Source organism: Sinocyclocheilus grahami, unplaced genomic scaffold (genome assembly GCF_001515645.1).
Source record: "Sinocyclocheilus grahami isolate Dianchi unplaced genomic scaffold, SAMN03320097.WGS_v1.1 scaffold856.1, whole genome shotgun sequence".
Taxonomy (NCBI): Eukaryota; Metazoa; Chordata; class Actinopteri; order Cypriniformes; family Cyprinidae; genus Sinocyclocheilus; species Sinocyclocheilus grahami.
This window is the reverse complement of record NW_015506035.1, coordinates 133,362-150,480: the sequence shown is the minus strand read 5'-3', so window position 1 is coordinate 150,480 and position 17,119 is coordinate 133,362. Positions and strand designations below refer to the sequence as shown.

Genomic DNA, 17,119 nt, shown 5'->3' with positions numbered 1-17,119 from the left:
TCTTAACTTTATCAGGTAAACGTGACCCTTTTTGTACCCTTGAGCTTGGTAATAGCAAACTGCAAACTCACACAATATCCAAAACCCTGAATCCTGAATGGAGAACAGCCCTAACATTGTAAGTTATGCTGATGTTGTAGATATTTTGTTGTATCAATATGCATGTCCATGGTATTGATATCACACTGATTTTGACATGTCCTTAGTCCCATTAAGGACATCCATGATGTTCTGGTGCTCACAGTCTATCATGATGACGGGGACAAAGCTCCAGACGTCCTGGGAAAAGTTGCCATTCCATTGTTGACAGTAAATGCCACATAAAAAAGTCTTCATAATCAATGTTGATTATACATTTTTAATCATTGTGCTCATATTAACATACAGTTGCCTTTAGGTTTCTAATGGCCAACAAATAACCAGAACGCTGAAGAATAATAATCTATCAAGGACGACCAAAGGAAGCATCACACTGGAGTTGAATGTTCTCTACAACCATGTAATATGATTATTTATGAATAATATGGATGATACCAAACAGCCTTTACTGAAAAAAAGTTGTTGTTTTTTTCCCCAGATCAGAGCAGGTGTGAAAACCTTCCGGCCGAAGGAAATAAAGTTTGCAGAGGACAACCCAAAGTTTAACAAAAAGGTGAGCTTTATCGACAACGATTACAGCATCATTTGCCACCATATTTTCCACTTTCTCTTAATATTAGGTTTGTTGTTGGCACCTTTTAGAGACTCATTACGTTCAGTTTTTCCTCTAGCACCGCCTGAAGCTCTTTAGACACCAAAGATGACTTGACTTATTAATATTTATCACCAATGAACCTTCAGTTTAAAAGCCTCTTTACACCTGAGTGAATGTCATGTTGTGAGCATTACGTCCTCAGGCACATCTTGCTAACTACTGCTTTGTCCCCATTAGCTTTTAGCACGTAATATCTATCGAGTGAGGAAGATCAGCATGGCCATTCTCTATACGCTGCAGTATATTAAAAGCTGCTTCCACTGGGAGAACATGCAAAGGAGTATTACAGCCTTCCTGGTAAGACTTCATACTACTGTTTACAAGATTTCAACTCTGTGGCCCTTTTAGTAACCTGAGGTTAGAGAACGCATCTGTGTAATCCCTCTTTGAAGAAAACGCTCTGCTCCTTAATAGCAACTTTTTACAAGAGGGAAGACAGACCGTGCTCATTTGGCCCTGCCCTGTCAGGGTGCAGCTTTAAAGTGTTGTGAATCAATGCTTATTTTATCCGTTTATTTTATTTTTAAATAAATAACTGTTATTGAACACCCACCACAACTTAATCCACAAAGGATATTTTTTTTTTAGGATTTTCTAAAAAGAAGTGTGTTTTACTGGAATTGTTGCAATATGTTTAGAGTTGTTGCTTAGAGGGTTAACACATGTTATTCATGTGTTATTGAGCCTCATTGAGTTTCTGTGGTTATGTGGGAGTTTTAGGTTTAAATCTGGGCCAAGTCATGTCCAGATACTGTTAAAAAGAAGTTCTTGTCGATTAAATAGTGGCTAAAAGGAACACATGTGCTCTGGGTACATTGAGCTCTGGTGCTTATTTGACAGATTCAGGTTTGAATCTGGTCTGAGACTTGTCTTGTTTCCATTTCAATCATTTCATGTCAACTGAACAATGCCAAAAAGGGGCCAATATGCTCCGGTCATGTCAGGCTTTACTTATTTGCGCAATTCAGATTTGAATAATTTTCCTATAAATTAAACAATAGTAAAAAGTTCCAAAAAGTGTGGCGAAGTAGCATCAGATTTCCTTTGAGCCTTCGATCTGTTTGTTACAATCACTACCATTCATAAGTTTGGGGTTGGTAAGACTTTTGTAATTATGCTTACCGATGCTGCATACAGTAAAAACAAAACTGAGAAATATTGTTGCAATTTAAAATAACTGTTTTTTAAATATTTTAAAATGTTATGGCAAAGATTAATTTTCTAGCAGCCAATACTCCAGTCTTCAGTATCACACGATCCTTCAAAAATCATTCTACTATGTTGATTTGCTGCTCAGGAAGCATTTATTTGTATGAAAACAGTTGTGGTGCTTAATATTTTTGCGAATACTATGAGTCATGTTTTTCAGGAATCTTTGGTGAATAGAATTTCAAAAGAGCAGCATTTATTTGTAATATACGTTTTTAGCAACATAAATGTCTTTATTGTCACTTTTGATTTTATGGGTCCTTGCTAAATAAAAATAGTAATTTCATTTAAAAAAAAAATCTTACTGCCCCCAAACTTATGTAGGGTTGTGTATACTATTAACAACACTAGCAGTAAACAGACAGAACTTCCAGTGTGTTCCAGCACACAGTGCTGTGTTTTATTGTAGCCAAGTAGGATGCATTTTAAGCCTTGCTATAACACACAAGCAATTATTTTTAGAGGCTTTCTTGGAGCCATAGTGTAATCTGCAGTCTCCCGTGCCGCTGTGGCTCACTACTGGAATGAGCAGTGCCCCCTGAAGGGGAGTCATTGGAGGAGTGTGCGCCCATCCACCTGAGGAGATGGGGTGTCAAGCTGGGAAGAGGCGTGGGACATCCTGTTGCCGGCCCTATCGTTGTCTGCACACGTGGGGTTGAGAACAGAAAGAATATCATCTCCACTAGCATGTGGCCTGTTTCCGCACCACTGCGTTCAGAGCTGTGCAGGTGATGCTGAGGTATGGAGATGACAGGAAAAATTAAAATAGGGCACCTGTGTAAATTGTCCAGGCTTTAGGAACAACAGGCCGGAGGGGTGAATCTCAACTATGCCTTTTTTACAGCTTTCAAGACCAATTTCATGCTTTTTTGTGCTCCCTCATGATGTTCAATTACCATACATGTTGCACAGCTTGAGGTATGGAGATGACAGGAAAAATTAAAATAGGGCACCTGTGTAAATTGTCCAGGCTTTAGAAACAACAGGCTGGAGGGGTGAATCTCAACTATGCCTTTTTTTACAGCTTTCAAGACCAATTTCATGCTTTTTTGTGCTCCCTCATGATGTTCAATTACCATACATGTTGCACAGCGTCTATAAAACAGCATGTAACCCTCAAGGGTTAATAAACACATATCTGTCTTTCTCTCGCACTATGGGTATATGTATATCTGTAGGCTGCGGTAATAAGGTAACAGAGTCAGACATTGACAGATGCTTGCCTCTAAGAAGAGCATAATTAGAGGAGACCGTGCTTTCCTCGACGTTTCCTCATCCAATCCATGTCATCGCATTCATGTCAGCCATTTAATTTATAATGTAGGCCTGTATACTTTGAACGTAGTACACAAAGTAGCCAGTGAAGAGAGGACACTATTTACTTTACAAACATATATTTAAAATACATTACAATGCATTATTCATGGAGTCAGTGGAGTCTCTGTCCTTTAGCTTTTACACTTTACGCAACTTATAATGCATTTGCGGTGCTGCGGTTTCTTTGTCCAGGTCTGTAGTTTGCACAGGCAGCGTCTGTTCCCGGAACACACTCCCACCCCAGTGCTGGAAATCCCAGAGGTCACCACCCCGACCTGCACACAGCAGAGTGCATATACACGCTCCCTCTTGCAAAACAGCTTTCATCTGCGGAGAGTGGGAAATATGTGTGTGGGTGCATGTTTTAGTTTGAATATCCTCTGCTTCGTGCATGTGTATATATGCACAAATCTTTGCTATATTGTATAATCGTTTATTCTTTGTGTTGGAAAGAAACTCTGATTGGCCCTCAGAAGGAGGAACGCTTAACATATAAAGTTAAGTTTAACTTAAGTACACCTTTAAAGTCCCTAATTGATTGATTTGGCCTTGAATGCCTTTTGTATAAATGGCTTTTTTATTTTAAGTCTTTGTACAGGATGATCAGAATCACCTAATGTTTGATTGTTTGATCGAGAACAAGTCACTGCAAAAATAACACTTCATAAGTGTTTTTGTTTTGTTTTCCAGAAAAAAACACCCCTACATTTACTTGAGAAGCAAAATTTTATGAGATATATAATAAGAAATAAGATAATATTGTGATTAAGATAAATATATATTGGTTTAAGTAATCAAATATTTATTTTTTTAATAAATATTTTAGTGCCCTTGTTACATGTACATACAAATTACACAAAATTACAAGCAACTAGCACCTAATACTAACCCAAACCTTACAACGATGTTGTACATTTTATTCAGAACTTAATTGTATAATAACACAGTAAAAGACAGCTTAAAAGCGTAACCTTTAATTTTACATTTTAAAATGTTTAATTAAAAAAAAAAAATTTAAATAAAAAAATATAGTTGTTTTTCTTCAGTGTTGTGAGGTTTATGTTTGAAACAAGGAAAAAAGGTGGATTGGTTCGCCTGTTTCTTATTGCATAAATCCCCCTGTAAATGTTCCTTTGAATTTTTCATGCATGTCCACCCAAGGCACTGTTTTTAAACACTACCAGTCTCCTCTTCATATGCATTTGAGGAAAATATCTTGATATATCTCTCAAAAGCATGCAGCCGTGCTCTCGTAACCAGACAGACCGCTTACTTGCATATTACTTGTTTATGCAACGGTAATGAGTCTAGAAACAGTACTTATAAAGTCTGACAACTACAGTGAGTCTGAGAAGGAGGGCCATGACAGATACAATCTTTATAAAATACTACTTTTTAGACGTGGCTTGCACTTAGACTGAGAAAGTTGAATGTGGCATACATCAGTGGAGACTGCAGAGGGGTCACACGGAGTTCTCTGCTGCACGTCTCACTTTGGCCTGTAGATGGAGCTACAGCACCGTCGAAACATGCACTCTCAGGGGCCGATGATAAGAACAGATATTTAGTCGAGAGCAGGCCGATGACAATTCTGATGCTAAGCATTAAGCAAAGTAATTTCTTACAGTGCATTACACAGAACAAACAGACTCCAAAAAGTTTCCACCACAGGTTAAATGAGTATTACCCAGCCAGGCATTAACCAGCCAAATTCGCTGCTTCTGAACTCTGTAGATCCAAGCATTTTCAATAAAGATGAAAGGGATCGAAGGGTGAGGAAAAAAGAGATTATTTACACTTGAAAGCTGATTTGGAGCTTTGCTGTCATTAGAGTGTTTTAAGTATTTAAGTAGAATTAATATTTTAACATATGAGCTTGCTTAGTCTGTCAGTAGCGTGGACTAGAAAGGAAAACCTGGACGTGTGTTTGTGTGTGTAAGCATGTGTGTATGTTTGAGATTTAATTTTTTTTCCCTTTTTGACACTGCCAGGTAGAAAGCGGTTTCGACATTATTTGACAGGCTGTGAAATGCTGATTGCTTCACATCACAGACTGTAAAGATGGCATCTGATGAATGTTTGATGCCGTGCAGCTGTAAACACAGTTGGCAGCTGTGACGGAGCGTTCTCTCTCTCTCTCATTCTCTCTCTTCCTGTTTCTGTCTAACAGAACAGCCAGCACCGCATGATAGCAGGATAGGGTCTGCGCAGGTTCCTGGGTCCTGAGGGAACGCTATAAAGTGGCGGGCATGGTCTAAGCTATTAGCTGGTTTACTGGGACAGCCAGGATTAGACTGATTATCAGCATTTGCACGACCTGATTCGTTATTCCAGTTAACTCGTGTAATGTTCTCAGGAAAACGCAATGATCTTCTGATATTGAGGGGTTTTCCTGGATTGCACCTTGTGTCTGTGCTAGGGCTGTTAATAATGTTCATTTAGTACAGTTAATTACATTAAAATAAAATATGCACTTAAAAAATAATACTTTAATTATAATTCTCCAACAAGGACTATTTTCCCCCATTTTTTTATGAGATCACAGTCAGCGCAGTCCCAACGGGTCTTAAGACGTGTATTTAAAAGTTGAACTGTTTTAACTTGACACTTAAAAACATGCTGCTAAAAAGCAGCAAAACGTAATGGCTGTACACATCCGTAAACGTGTGTGCGTAGGCAAACAATTACCAAGTAGCGCAGATGGAATGCAATCACACTTCCTGTGTGAACTACTGTAAGTCAGCTTCACTGTGGACTGTAGACCAGTGATCTGCTTATGTTCAATGATATGGAAATAACGAAAGCAATATATTGTCTTTTAAATCATTTTAGTTAAATATATAATGATTTACTTGGTTTAATCATTTATTGTCCATCTTTATAGTGATATAAACCCAAATGGGGTGATCAGGACGTGATCGGCTGCATATTTGTCCTTTAAATGCTGTAATTGAGCAAACAGAATTAAATAAGATAAATAACAATACAAATAAAGATAATTTAATTAATAATAATAATAATAAAGGTTTATATTTTTAATGCTCTTTTTACAGCATTAGAAAATAAACAAAATATAGATAATTCTGTGATGGGTCATGGGTGAGACAGGCAACAATAAACAATAAATCGAAGAAAACATTTGCACAGAAAATCCAACAATAATATATTAAAATTACATTTAAATGCCTTCGACTGATAGGTCACCCACAAAGGAAAGTTTTGTCATTTATTCACCTTCATGCCATTCCAAACCTGTATGACTGTAAGCTATTTGCAGAATGATGGTACAAAAACATTGTTTACTACTGAGTTCCACTCTATGGACAAAATATACAAATATTTTATATATTTCTCAGAATCCTTCTTATTGTTCCACAGTAACACAGTAGGTGAGGTTGAGTAAACAATGACAGGATTTTCATTTTTGGCTAAAAAGGTCCCTTTAACTTTCTTAAATTACCATAATTTGGGCCTTTCCTTACCAAATATTTAAATATGCAATTCATTTGATTATTTAATAAACATGTAATTCACTAAAATTTTAATTGATTGACAGTCTTAGTCTTTGTGTTAGATCTCTATCTGTCTTGAGATTTCTTTGTCTCTCACCTTTGTTTCACTTCACTCTGAAAGTTTTCCTGGACAGCAGCTACATTGAAGCGGATGTGCGCATATATGTGTGAGTCCCGCTGTGTGCCTCATGGGCTTTAAGAAACTGTCAGAGAGTTTGTGCTGCGAGTATGACAGGAGGGCGAACCCTTGATAGTGATATATGTGCACGGGCTCTTCCTGAAACTCTGGAGGAAGGGATTAATAATTAAAGAGCAGGATTTGAGCAGCCGCTAACAGTGCAGTGATGGCTGGAGATTTGACAGTGTCAGTGTTGTTATTGAGATGTGTATGCTCCGTGTCATCATAATGCTCCTGGGGCTCAACGCCGAGTCTGCCTTGACCCCGCGCGCATCCCTCTTATCCTTCACGCTGACAGTAGCACCTCCCTTCGTCTGTCCATTTAACGCTGATTCGTTCTACTTATGAGTGAAGTGCACAAGTGTGCTTTGCATTTTTACATATTCATTGTTTGCTTTGCATAATTTGTGTATATTTTTAATATTCTTGTTCCATCTGTGCATAAACACGCTTTAGCATAAACAGCTTGCACGCCGCACTATTACTGCCGCCGAACAAGCATGCTCTGTCTTTAACCCTGATGCACACGTCTGTGTGCGTTTGCATGTCGTAATGACCAGCACTAACACGCTCGCCACCTCCACAGTCACAGAGGACAACTCTCCCCAGGCGTCCGTGGCCGCAGCCCGTGACGTATGCGTGTTTGAGCTTCCGTGAGCCGAGCTGACACTCGGGGTGCCGCCCGCCCCAGGGGAGAAGGCTCGCATGGCAGATCTGTCACCCGTGAGGTCGCTGAATGTTAACACTCCCAACATGGATTAAACACTGGTGGCCAGTGCGGCGGGGGGGGGGCGGCATGCCAGCCACTGACAGGCACCACAGGGCTCTGTACGCTGGCCTCCACACCGCCGGTGACAGAGAGACTTTATCTCTTCCTCTCTCACTCTCTTTCCCTCTGGGTGCACGGTCCACTCCAGCGCTCTGCTGATAAGGACATGAGCCGCAGTCCAGCCGGCTGTTGCTGTGAATCAAACACGTATCATACACTCACAGCCTGCGGTGTGTTATAGGATCATGTTCCAACGTGAATTAAATGCAACAGTTAATCTGTTTTAGTGTGTTCGTGATTGGGAATTATTAGATTTACAAGGAATTATAAATAGACTATTATTGTCTTCATTTCAGAATTATTTGTAATAATTTGTAACTGTTAATGTTTTCAGGAATAGCCAAATGAGACCATTTTAAAATAATTGAATTAAAACATCCATCATTATATTTTAAGACACGTTCACATACATTTACATTATAACAGATTAAATGGTTTAATTACATTAGCCACCAAAATATTCTGTAATATTATAATAAAACTTTCTAAACTTAAAAAAAAAAACATATATTTTAAAAATAAATCAAATAAAACTAAAACTCAACTGTTTTTAAAATTGTTTGGCATATTAGTGAATAACAGAGATATTATTTAATATAGATACATTATTATATAAATATTTAAACATGATTGCTTTCACACCATTTATTAGTGATGGGAAGACTCATCATTTTACTGACTGTATCATTTGATCGAGGTTAGCGCAATGAATAAATGTATCTTTATTCTAGTAATTCAAAATGTCATAGATTCAAAAGCCAAATTCCTCATACATGTTTACATAAGCAATCTTTGGTCATATTCCAAATTAGAGAACCAAAGATAAATTATGAGAAAAAAAGAAAAGATTTGTCTTTAGTTTATTAGTCACGTGACAGACGCAAAGAACAAATCGTTCATGAATGACCATTAGCATAGTTTTAAATTCTGAATGGCTCCAATTTGCAGATGAGCATTTTGGTAAATAACAGATATAGATATATTAGTAGAAATATAAACCTGATAGCTGTCACACCATTTATACAATCCTGGACGTTTCCAATCTGACCACAACCTTATTGGTGTTCATTTACCACAGATGTACATGACACAACCTTTTCCATGCATCTCAAGCTTTCTCTTTTGTCTTGCATGCAGACACGCATGGCTTTAGCAGCCACTGGAGCCTTTGGTTCACTGTAAATGTTGTGTCATTTTTCTGTATTTTAATCAAGACACCAATGTAGGTTACTTGCTTCGCCCTCCATTTCACCTTGGAAAACAGCCAGAGAAAGAGAGGAAAGTGTGGCCATGCTGCAAGGATCCTCTGTTCACATTAAAGTTGCCGGGTTTCATCGGCTCTCTCGAACACACACATACGCATTAAGCCTGCAGCCAACAGTCAGCCTCGTTAGATTTGCACAGATACGTTCATGTAATCTGGCATCTGTCCACAGCCCTTCGTCTGACCCTCATAAGACAGGCTGGCACTGCTGCCGTTGTTTGCGTCTCGCTGCTGCGGAAGATAAATGCATGAGAGGGACACAAGAGAGACTCAAACTTTCCCTCATGGTTTAGTTAGTGCTCACTTGCTCTGAGAGGATACACACACATAATAGACTTCCCCTTGTCAAAATGCACAAATCAGAAATGTTAATGCTTCGAGAAGCACAACAAAGTTAACCATGTAAATAGCCTCTTAAAAATTTGTTCAGCAATCATTGAAGAGATTGGTCAATATCTTATTAATTTGCTCAAATCTAAATTGTTACAAAGTCAAACACGCTGAGACTGGTCTAGTTAGTTGGTTTGGCTGTGTTGTGGCTCAAAACAGTTTAGCATTTTTCATATGCATCTTAGAGCAGTCCAATATGTTCAGTGTTATCTTGCTAATTCTCCCTACGCTGCTCAGTTTGTCTTGCTGTGTTTAACTGAATGAATTTATATTGCTCCTATGAAAATGCTTTCAGCTAAACTAATCTCCCTTTATAAATTCTGGGTTATTTTAGCAAGTCAGTGTTCTTTTGTTTACATGAGGTACTGTAGTTATACAGTGGGTTCCAAAAGCCCCAAACCACTAAAAACCTGGGATTCTATATATTTGAGAACCAGAACAAACTGTTGTATATATACAACAGTTCGTTCTGGTTCTCAAATCTGATTGGTTGTGAACCGTGAGATATTGTACTGGTATCGCTACAGGAATGCCCTTTCACAATTTTGTATCACTCCGCTTGTTCTAGCCGGGTCTATGTTTTTTTTTTATTATTCACTGAGCTAATCGTAGAGTATGTTAGTTAATATAAGAAGAAGCGTCTAGCTTTGCGGTCTCTCTCTCATTTGGATGCACGTGTTGCCACATTGTTTCTCTCTTATAACCTCATTATTTCTTGCCCTTGATACGAATTCTAAAAGTAACGCATGTTTAACTGTCAACTTGAGCTTTGAATCCGTGGCGGAAGGAAGTAGTTCCGCACAAAAGAGGGTTTTATTAGGCACTCTGTTGTTTCTTGTTTAATTACATTTCGTTAAATTAATTACATTTTTTAATTTTACTATTTTTGATCAATACAATGTTGAAAATACAGTGAGCATAAGAGACATATTTCAAAAACTTTTTAAAAAGTCCTACCAACCCCAAACATTTCAACAGTAGTCCATATAAAATTTTGAGATCATCCAAAAAAAATAAAAAATAAAAAAATAAAAATAAAAACATAAAATTGAGCAAAAGGGGTGGGGGGTACTCATTTCTGTTAATTATTTATTTTATTTTTTTTGGATGATCTCAAATCATACTGGAGAACATGACCATCAGGTTTCACTCAAACTTGTGGAGTTCCTGCAGCTCGAGTGCTGCTGTAATTAAAGCAAAAGACATTCTGAAATTCATATTAATTTAATAATTTCAACCTAAATAATGTTTGTGCTTGTGATACACTCTGTAATGGAAAAATAAATAAATTTAAGTATAAGCATTTTCACTTCTGCTCTCAGACTGTTGAACCCCACTGTACAGTATGTATATATAGTGTATATATTTTTCTCTACATGTTCTGACTTTGAAATTCAGATGGATGGAGGTTATTGTACTCCCACAGTGATGCGTGTTTACATTTAGCAGTAGCTGTGGAGTGTTGTTTCCCAGCCCTCCACACCACTTGTGTTTAGTCTGTCAGTAAGTAGTCTGATTTGGTAGCCTCTCTCCACCCCTTTGCCGTTTAATCAATTTGCAGGATTGTATAAACTCTTAGTGAGGGCGTCTTTGTCCTTTTGTTCCTGCCGTGGCTCTCCTCTCCCCCTCCCTGGAGAGCGTGGGTGGTGTACTGCTGCCAGCCTGGCTTCGGCTCCAGGACTTATTTTATTCACACTTTTAATCGCTGAGTGCTTTATTATTAGGTATAGGAATTCCTCTGACCAGGGGATCGTCTAGAGAGGCCTTAGAAATACATTTAGTGCAATCATATTAGCTGCACACTAAAACATATCCGTCAGGCAGTTCTTAACCTCCTGCTAGGCCAGTCTTCTGGTGGTCCTTGTTGGTGCCTGAGGAGAGGAGAGAGAGCTTCTCCATCACCTACAGCAGGCCACTCTAGTATAATTCAAAGTAATCTTTTCCTCCTTGGACAGTCAACATCTTTCAATCTAAATGACGTTTAGGCTCATACAGCAGCAGAATATGTGTGTAAGCTTTGCTTAATATCGTGTATGTATACGTTTATGAACTGATAATTGCATTATTTAACCAAACTGACTCTCTTAAATGCACATGACTCACCTGCATTTATTTAGTGTGAATGGAAACACACTGGACAACAATGCAATAGCCTCTATGCACTGTATGCTTGTCTTGTGTGTTGCTTTTTTTGGTGTGTTGGAAGAACTCTCAGAGTTGGAGATATGAGCTGTGTGTCATCAGAAGGTTTTAGACTGAGTTGCTGTCTGTGTGGTCTGGGCTCATTGTTGCCAGATCTCACTAGAAAAACAATCAACTGGTTCTGACAAAACAAGCTCAAAATAACTCAATTAAATGAGCCCAAGTACACGACTACTTTCTTGATATAAGACTAAAAATCCGCCATTGCCCATATTTATACATGAAAGAGCCCTAAAACACATATAATAAGTGAACATGGCAACACTGGCTGTGATATACTTGGTTAAAAAATTAAGTCCAGTTGTAAAGTGTTAACAGTAACACTTTCTGGTCTTATAGAAGTTGCCACCTTTGGTATTTATTTTCATCACTGTCACTATCATTACATCACTGTCATATGAATAGAAAAGGCTTTAGTTGCTCATATTGTAATTCAAGAAGAATTTAAGAATTTATTACCATGGCTGTTAATGGCTCTGTACCACCTTTCAAAATTTCATTTTGTTTAGTCACTTGTTTCATGTAACATATTGGTTTAGTCTCATCAGTTAAGACATGCTCTCTGTGGCCACCATGTCATGTGGAATGCATTGGTTTGATTCCAGCCGTGTCATGTTCTCTGTAAGAAAAAAAAGGCCAGAAATAAGTTTAGTAAAACATCACTGCATCTGAAATGTGTACAGCTGGATTTCTTCTTCAATATAAGTTAACTCTATTGTCTGTCAGGTTTTACCTCCTCCTTCCTTTAATCACTGCACTAATAAAATGCAAACCACTTAGTGGAGAATTAGTCGAGTGCGTTCAGCAGGAGCAGTGCAGGATTTGAGTAGCGCCGTGTCATGTTCTCTGTAAGAAAAAAAAGGCCAGAAATAAGTTTAGTAAAACATCACTGCATCTGAAAGGTGTACAGCTGGATTTCTTCTTCAATATAAGTTAACTCTATTGTCTGTCAGGTTTTACCTCCTCCTTCCTTTAATCACTGCACTAATAAAATGCAAACCACTTAGTGGAGAATTAGTCGAGTGCGTTCAGCAGGAGCAGTGCAGGATTTGAGTAGCAGCCAACTCTGCTTATTAACTCGAGGCTACTAGACACTGCCTTCGCACTGAAATTGGCAAGACTTTTCCAGATGTTCGCTGTTCTGTTTTTATTAGCACTGGGGAAAAGGCATGTAAATCCAGCATGCTTCCACATATACACACACACACACACACACCGTTGTGGACGAAATGAAGGAATTTCTGACAGGTTTTGTTTATCCAGTCATTTAGATGCTACATTTAGACACAAGACATTTTACTGTATTTCCGTGTGCTTTTATCTTGTCCACCAAGCCTGTGAGCAGTTGAGCGGAAATTAGCATTAGTGGACGATTATGAATACCTGTGACAGATCCTCTCTCTAGACTCCCAGGCTGCAAATAAATGGTCTCCTACTGTTGACTCGCATGGGAAGACAGGGACCAGGCAATTAGACTTTAGTAGTTAATGTAGAAGCTTCTCCACGTAGGGCAAGCGGGTTCAACGTTCCTGCTGGGCTGTCGGCAGGTTTTTTTCCATCTCAGCTCTCTCACTTGCTTACTTTCTACCTCGACTTCTTTGGAAGGTATCACTTATGACAGCTAACCTGTTGATAAGCCCTTCGAGTTTATCTGAGGGTGAGGATGAAGGCGGGCCCCTCCACACGGGGTCCCAAAAGTGGAAGCGACTACAGCGGGATGCCGCTCGTATTCAACCTTCACAAGCTATAATACGTTTTTTAGCCTGAATCTGTGCGCTAGCACAGATTGAATAAGGAGTTAAAGAGATTCAGCCATCTCCTTCGATAGTACAGTGTGACTAAATTTATAATGAATTATTTAAGAAAGACCCAGATGTGTGTACTGTTGTTGTTGTGCCTGCGGGGGTTGTTGTTCAAGTGCTCTGTGCATTAAACATGATTCTCATATCCCTGGTGGCTTTGTGTGTGTGTGTGTGTGCGCAGGCATGTGTGAAAGTGAACCTATCATGGGAGTGGCAGTAGGTAGACTGCCCCCAGAGCACTATGTCTGGCCACTGGCTGATATGACAGGAACATGCTGGTACTGTACTAAAGCTAAAGTAAGGCCTGCAGGTCCCGGCTAACTTAAGTCAAACATATTGTCTCTAACAAGCCTCCAGGATGTATGTAAACGCAAGCCTGTTGTTCTGTGTAGGTGCAATCGTACAAGCTCTATCTTGTGACCTTCAAATGAAATGGTACTAACGCCATGTGTACACCGGGCACAATTGTTGTTGCGTTGCTCCGCAATGGCTTGAGGTTGCAGCACCCAGTGTAGACAGAATTAATTATAATGTGTTTTATTGGCTTTTGATGCATCACTTGAGGTGTAGTAACAGGTGTAAACATTCCGATTTATTGATTTAAATTCAGGTTACATAGATGATTGTGCTGATTCTATTGTGGAAATACACTGATGTAGTGCAAATATTATTATTTTTATTACTGTATTCATTTATTTGGACCAATTCCTACTGTTAACTATAACTATATACTGCAACTTTTGCCTTAATAAACAACTAATTTGCTTATTATTAGTTAGTAAGCTAGTTGATGAGGTATGATCAAGGGATAAAATACGGTCATGCAGAATAAGGCATTAATATGTTCATTATAAGTACTAATAAAACAGCCAATATGCTATACTAATATGCATGCTAATAAGCAACTAGTTAATAGTGAGAATTGGTCCCTAAACTAAAGTGTTACCGTTTATATTTATGAAAAATATCATACTTATATTTACAGATTAATTGTACAGAATACATCAGTGAGAGACAGTGTTGGGCAGTAACGCGTTACTGTAATTTGATTACTTTTCTAGTAACTGAGTAATTTAATGCGTTATAATTTTCAAAGTAGTAATTAGAGTATAGTTACAAGCCGAAGTCTCTATACGTTACTGCCGCGTTACATTGCTAACAGAATGCAGTGTTTTATAATCTATAGATTGTAAAAAGGATGTAGCACACCATTTTTATGGTAATTATAGAGTGTGGTTACAAACCGAGGTCTCTATGCGTTACTGCCGCGTTACATTGCTGACAGAATGCAGTGTTTTATAATCTAGATATTGTAAAAAGGATGTAGCTCACGCACTGTCGAGTCAAGTCCCAGTGGATTAGAGACCTGCTCCTGCGAGACCCGATGCAACAGAGTGCGGCGCGTGAGTGCTGGTGCGAGCGGGTAGACACTCGTGTGTGTGTGCGGGATGCGGGAGAATGAAATGATTCACGGGACTCCCGCAAAATAGAAATATCTAAACATAAAATATCTGAAAACAAATCAATTGTTATTGGATTAGAGACCTGCTCCCGCGAGACCCGATGCAACAGAGTGCGGCGCGTGAGTGCTGGTGCGAGCGGGTAGACACTCGTGTGTGTGTGCGGGATGCGGGAGAATGAAATGATTCACGGGCTTCCCGCAAAATAGAAATATCTAAACATAAAATATCTGAAAACAAATCAATTGTTATTAATCTATTGCACAAAAGCAGCATTAACTAATATAAAATATAAACGATTAACAGGTGCAAGTGTATGCAGAGTTTCTGTTTAGGCTATAACAAGTTTGCTGTGTTGAGCAAAGCAGTGCTGAAATTTGTGTGCTTATGAATCCTCTCATTATAACACACGAATTGTAGACATTATGAAAGATTCATTATGCGTATATTTATTGTTTTATAACAGATATTTGTGAGATTGCGATGAACTGAAATGTGTTTTAGAGATTATAAATGCAGCGCTCTTTGCTGGTATTCTGCCAAACCATGCACGTAGCAGCCACTTGCTTTTTGTTAAAAATAACAGTGTTCTGTGAATGTTGACGCTTTAATAACAAATATTTATCGGGAGTGTGTATGCTGGGATTTCATAAACTTAATGGAGAAAAAAAGTAACGTAACTAGTAATGTAACTAATTACTTTTGAAATAAAGTAATCAGAACAGTAACGCGATTACTTTTAAAAGGAGTAATAAGTAATTTGATTACATTTTCAGAGTAACTTGCCCAACACTGGTGATAGACCAAAATATTAATTTTGCAATTATTATCATGTGTCTCTTTCTCATTGTATAAAGCACGTTTTCTTTTTTTATCTATTTTTAGTTCTTGTGTGGACACAGACAGAAACATCAATTATTCGGCATAATTTAAAGTATGAAGATGAAAGGTTCACTATTAAACACTCAGTATCAGCCAATATACTCTACAGTGTACCAAGTATTAACTGATACCAGACCAGTACATTTTCAATGTACTGGTCTGGTATCAGTTAATACTTGGTACACTGTAGAGTATATTGGCTGATACTGAGTGTTTAATAGTGAACCTTTCATCTTCATACTTTAAATTATGCCGAATAATTGATGTTTCTGTCTGTGTCCACACAAGAACTAAAAATAGATAAAAAAAGAAAACGTGCTTTATACAATGAGAAAGAGACACATGATAATAATTGCAAAATTAATATTTTGGTCTATCACCAGTGTTGGGCAAGTTACTCTGAAAATGTAATCAAATTACTTATTACTCCTTTTAAAAGTAATCGCGTTACTGTTCTGATTACTTTATTTCAAAAGTAATTAGTTACATTACTAGTTACGTTACTTTTTTCTCCATGAAATTTATGAAATCCCAGCATACACGCTCCCGATAAATATTTGTTATTAAAGCATCAACATTCACAGAACACTGTTATTTTTAACAAAAAGCAAGTGGCTGCTACGTGCATGGTTTGGCAGAATACCAGCAAAGAGCGCTGCATTTATAATCTCTAAAACACATTTCAGTTCATCGCAATCTCACAAATATCTGTTATAAAACAATAAATATACGCATAATGAATCTTTCATAATGTCTACAATTCGTGTGTTATAATGAGAGGATTCATAAGCACACAAATTTCAGCACTGCTTTGCTCAACACAGCAAACTTGTTATAGCCTAAACAGAAACTCTGCATACACTTGCACCTGTTAATCGTTTATATTTTATATTAGTTAATGTTGCTTTTGTGCAATAGATTAATAACAATTGATTTGTTTTCAGATATTTTATGTTTAGATATTTCTATTTTGCGGGAAGCCCGTGAATCATTTCATTCTCCCGCATCCCGCACACACACACGAGTGTCTACCCGCTCGCACCAGCACTCACGCGCCGCACTCTGTTGCATCGGGTCTCGCGGGAGCAGGTCTCTAATCCACTGGCACTTGACTCGACAGTGGGTGTGCTACATCCTTTTTACAATCTATAGATTATAAAAGACTGCATTCTGTTAGCAATGTAACGCGGCAGTAACGTATAGAGACTTCGGCTTGTAACTATACTCTAATTACTACTTTGAAAATTATAACGCATTAAATTACTCAGTTACTAGAAAAGTAATCAAATTACAGTAACGCGTTACTGCCCAACACTGTCT

The 17,119-nt window shown here is 38.1% G+C and overlaps 1 protein-coding gene across 1 annotated transcript in view; it reads left to right on the top strand.

Moving 5' to 3' along the window:
- The window catches only part of LOC107563070 (multiple C2 and transmembrane domain-containing protein 2-like), a 58,701-nt gene that overhangs the window by 19,993 nt on the left and 21,589 nt on the right, over window positions 1-17,119 (top strand). The window contains exons 13-17 of the mRNA XM_016247855.1: window positions 16-118; window positions 207-309; window positions 398-499; window positions 578-652; window positions 932-1,051. Of these exons, the coding sequence (XP_016103341.1) occupies window positions 16-118; window positions 207-309; window positions 398-499; window positions 578-652; window positions 932-1,051 (503 nt within the window). The remainder of the gene's footprint in view (window positions 1-15; window positions 119-206; window positions 310-397; window positions 500-577; window positions 653-931; window positions 1,052-17,119) is intronic.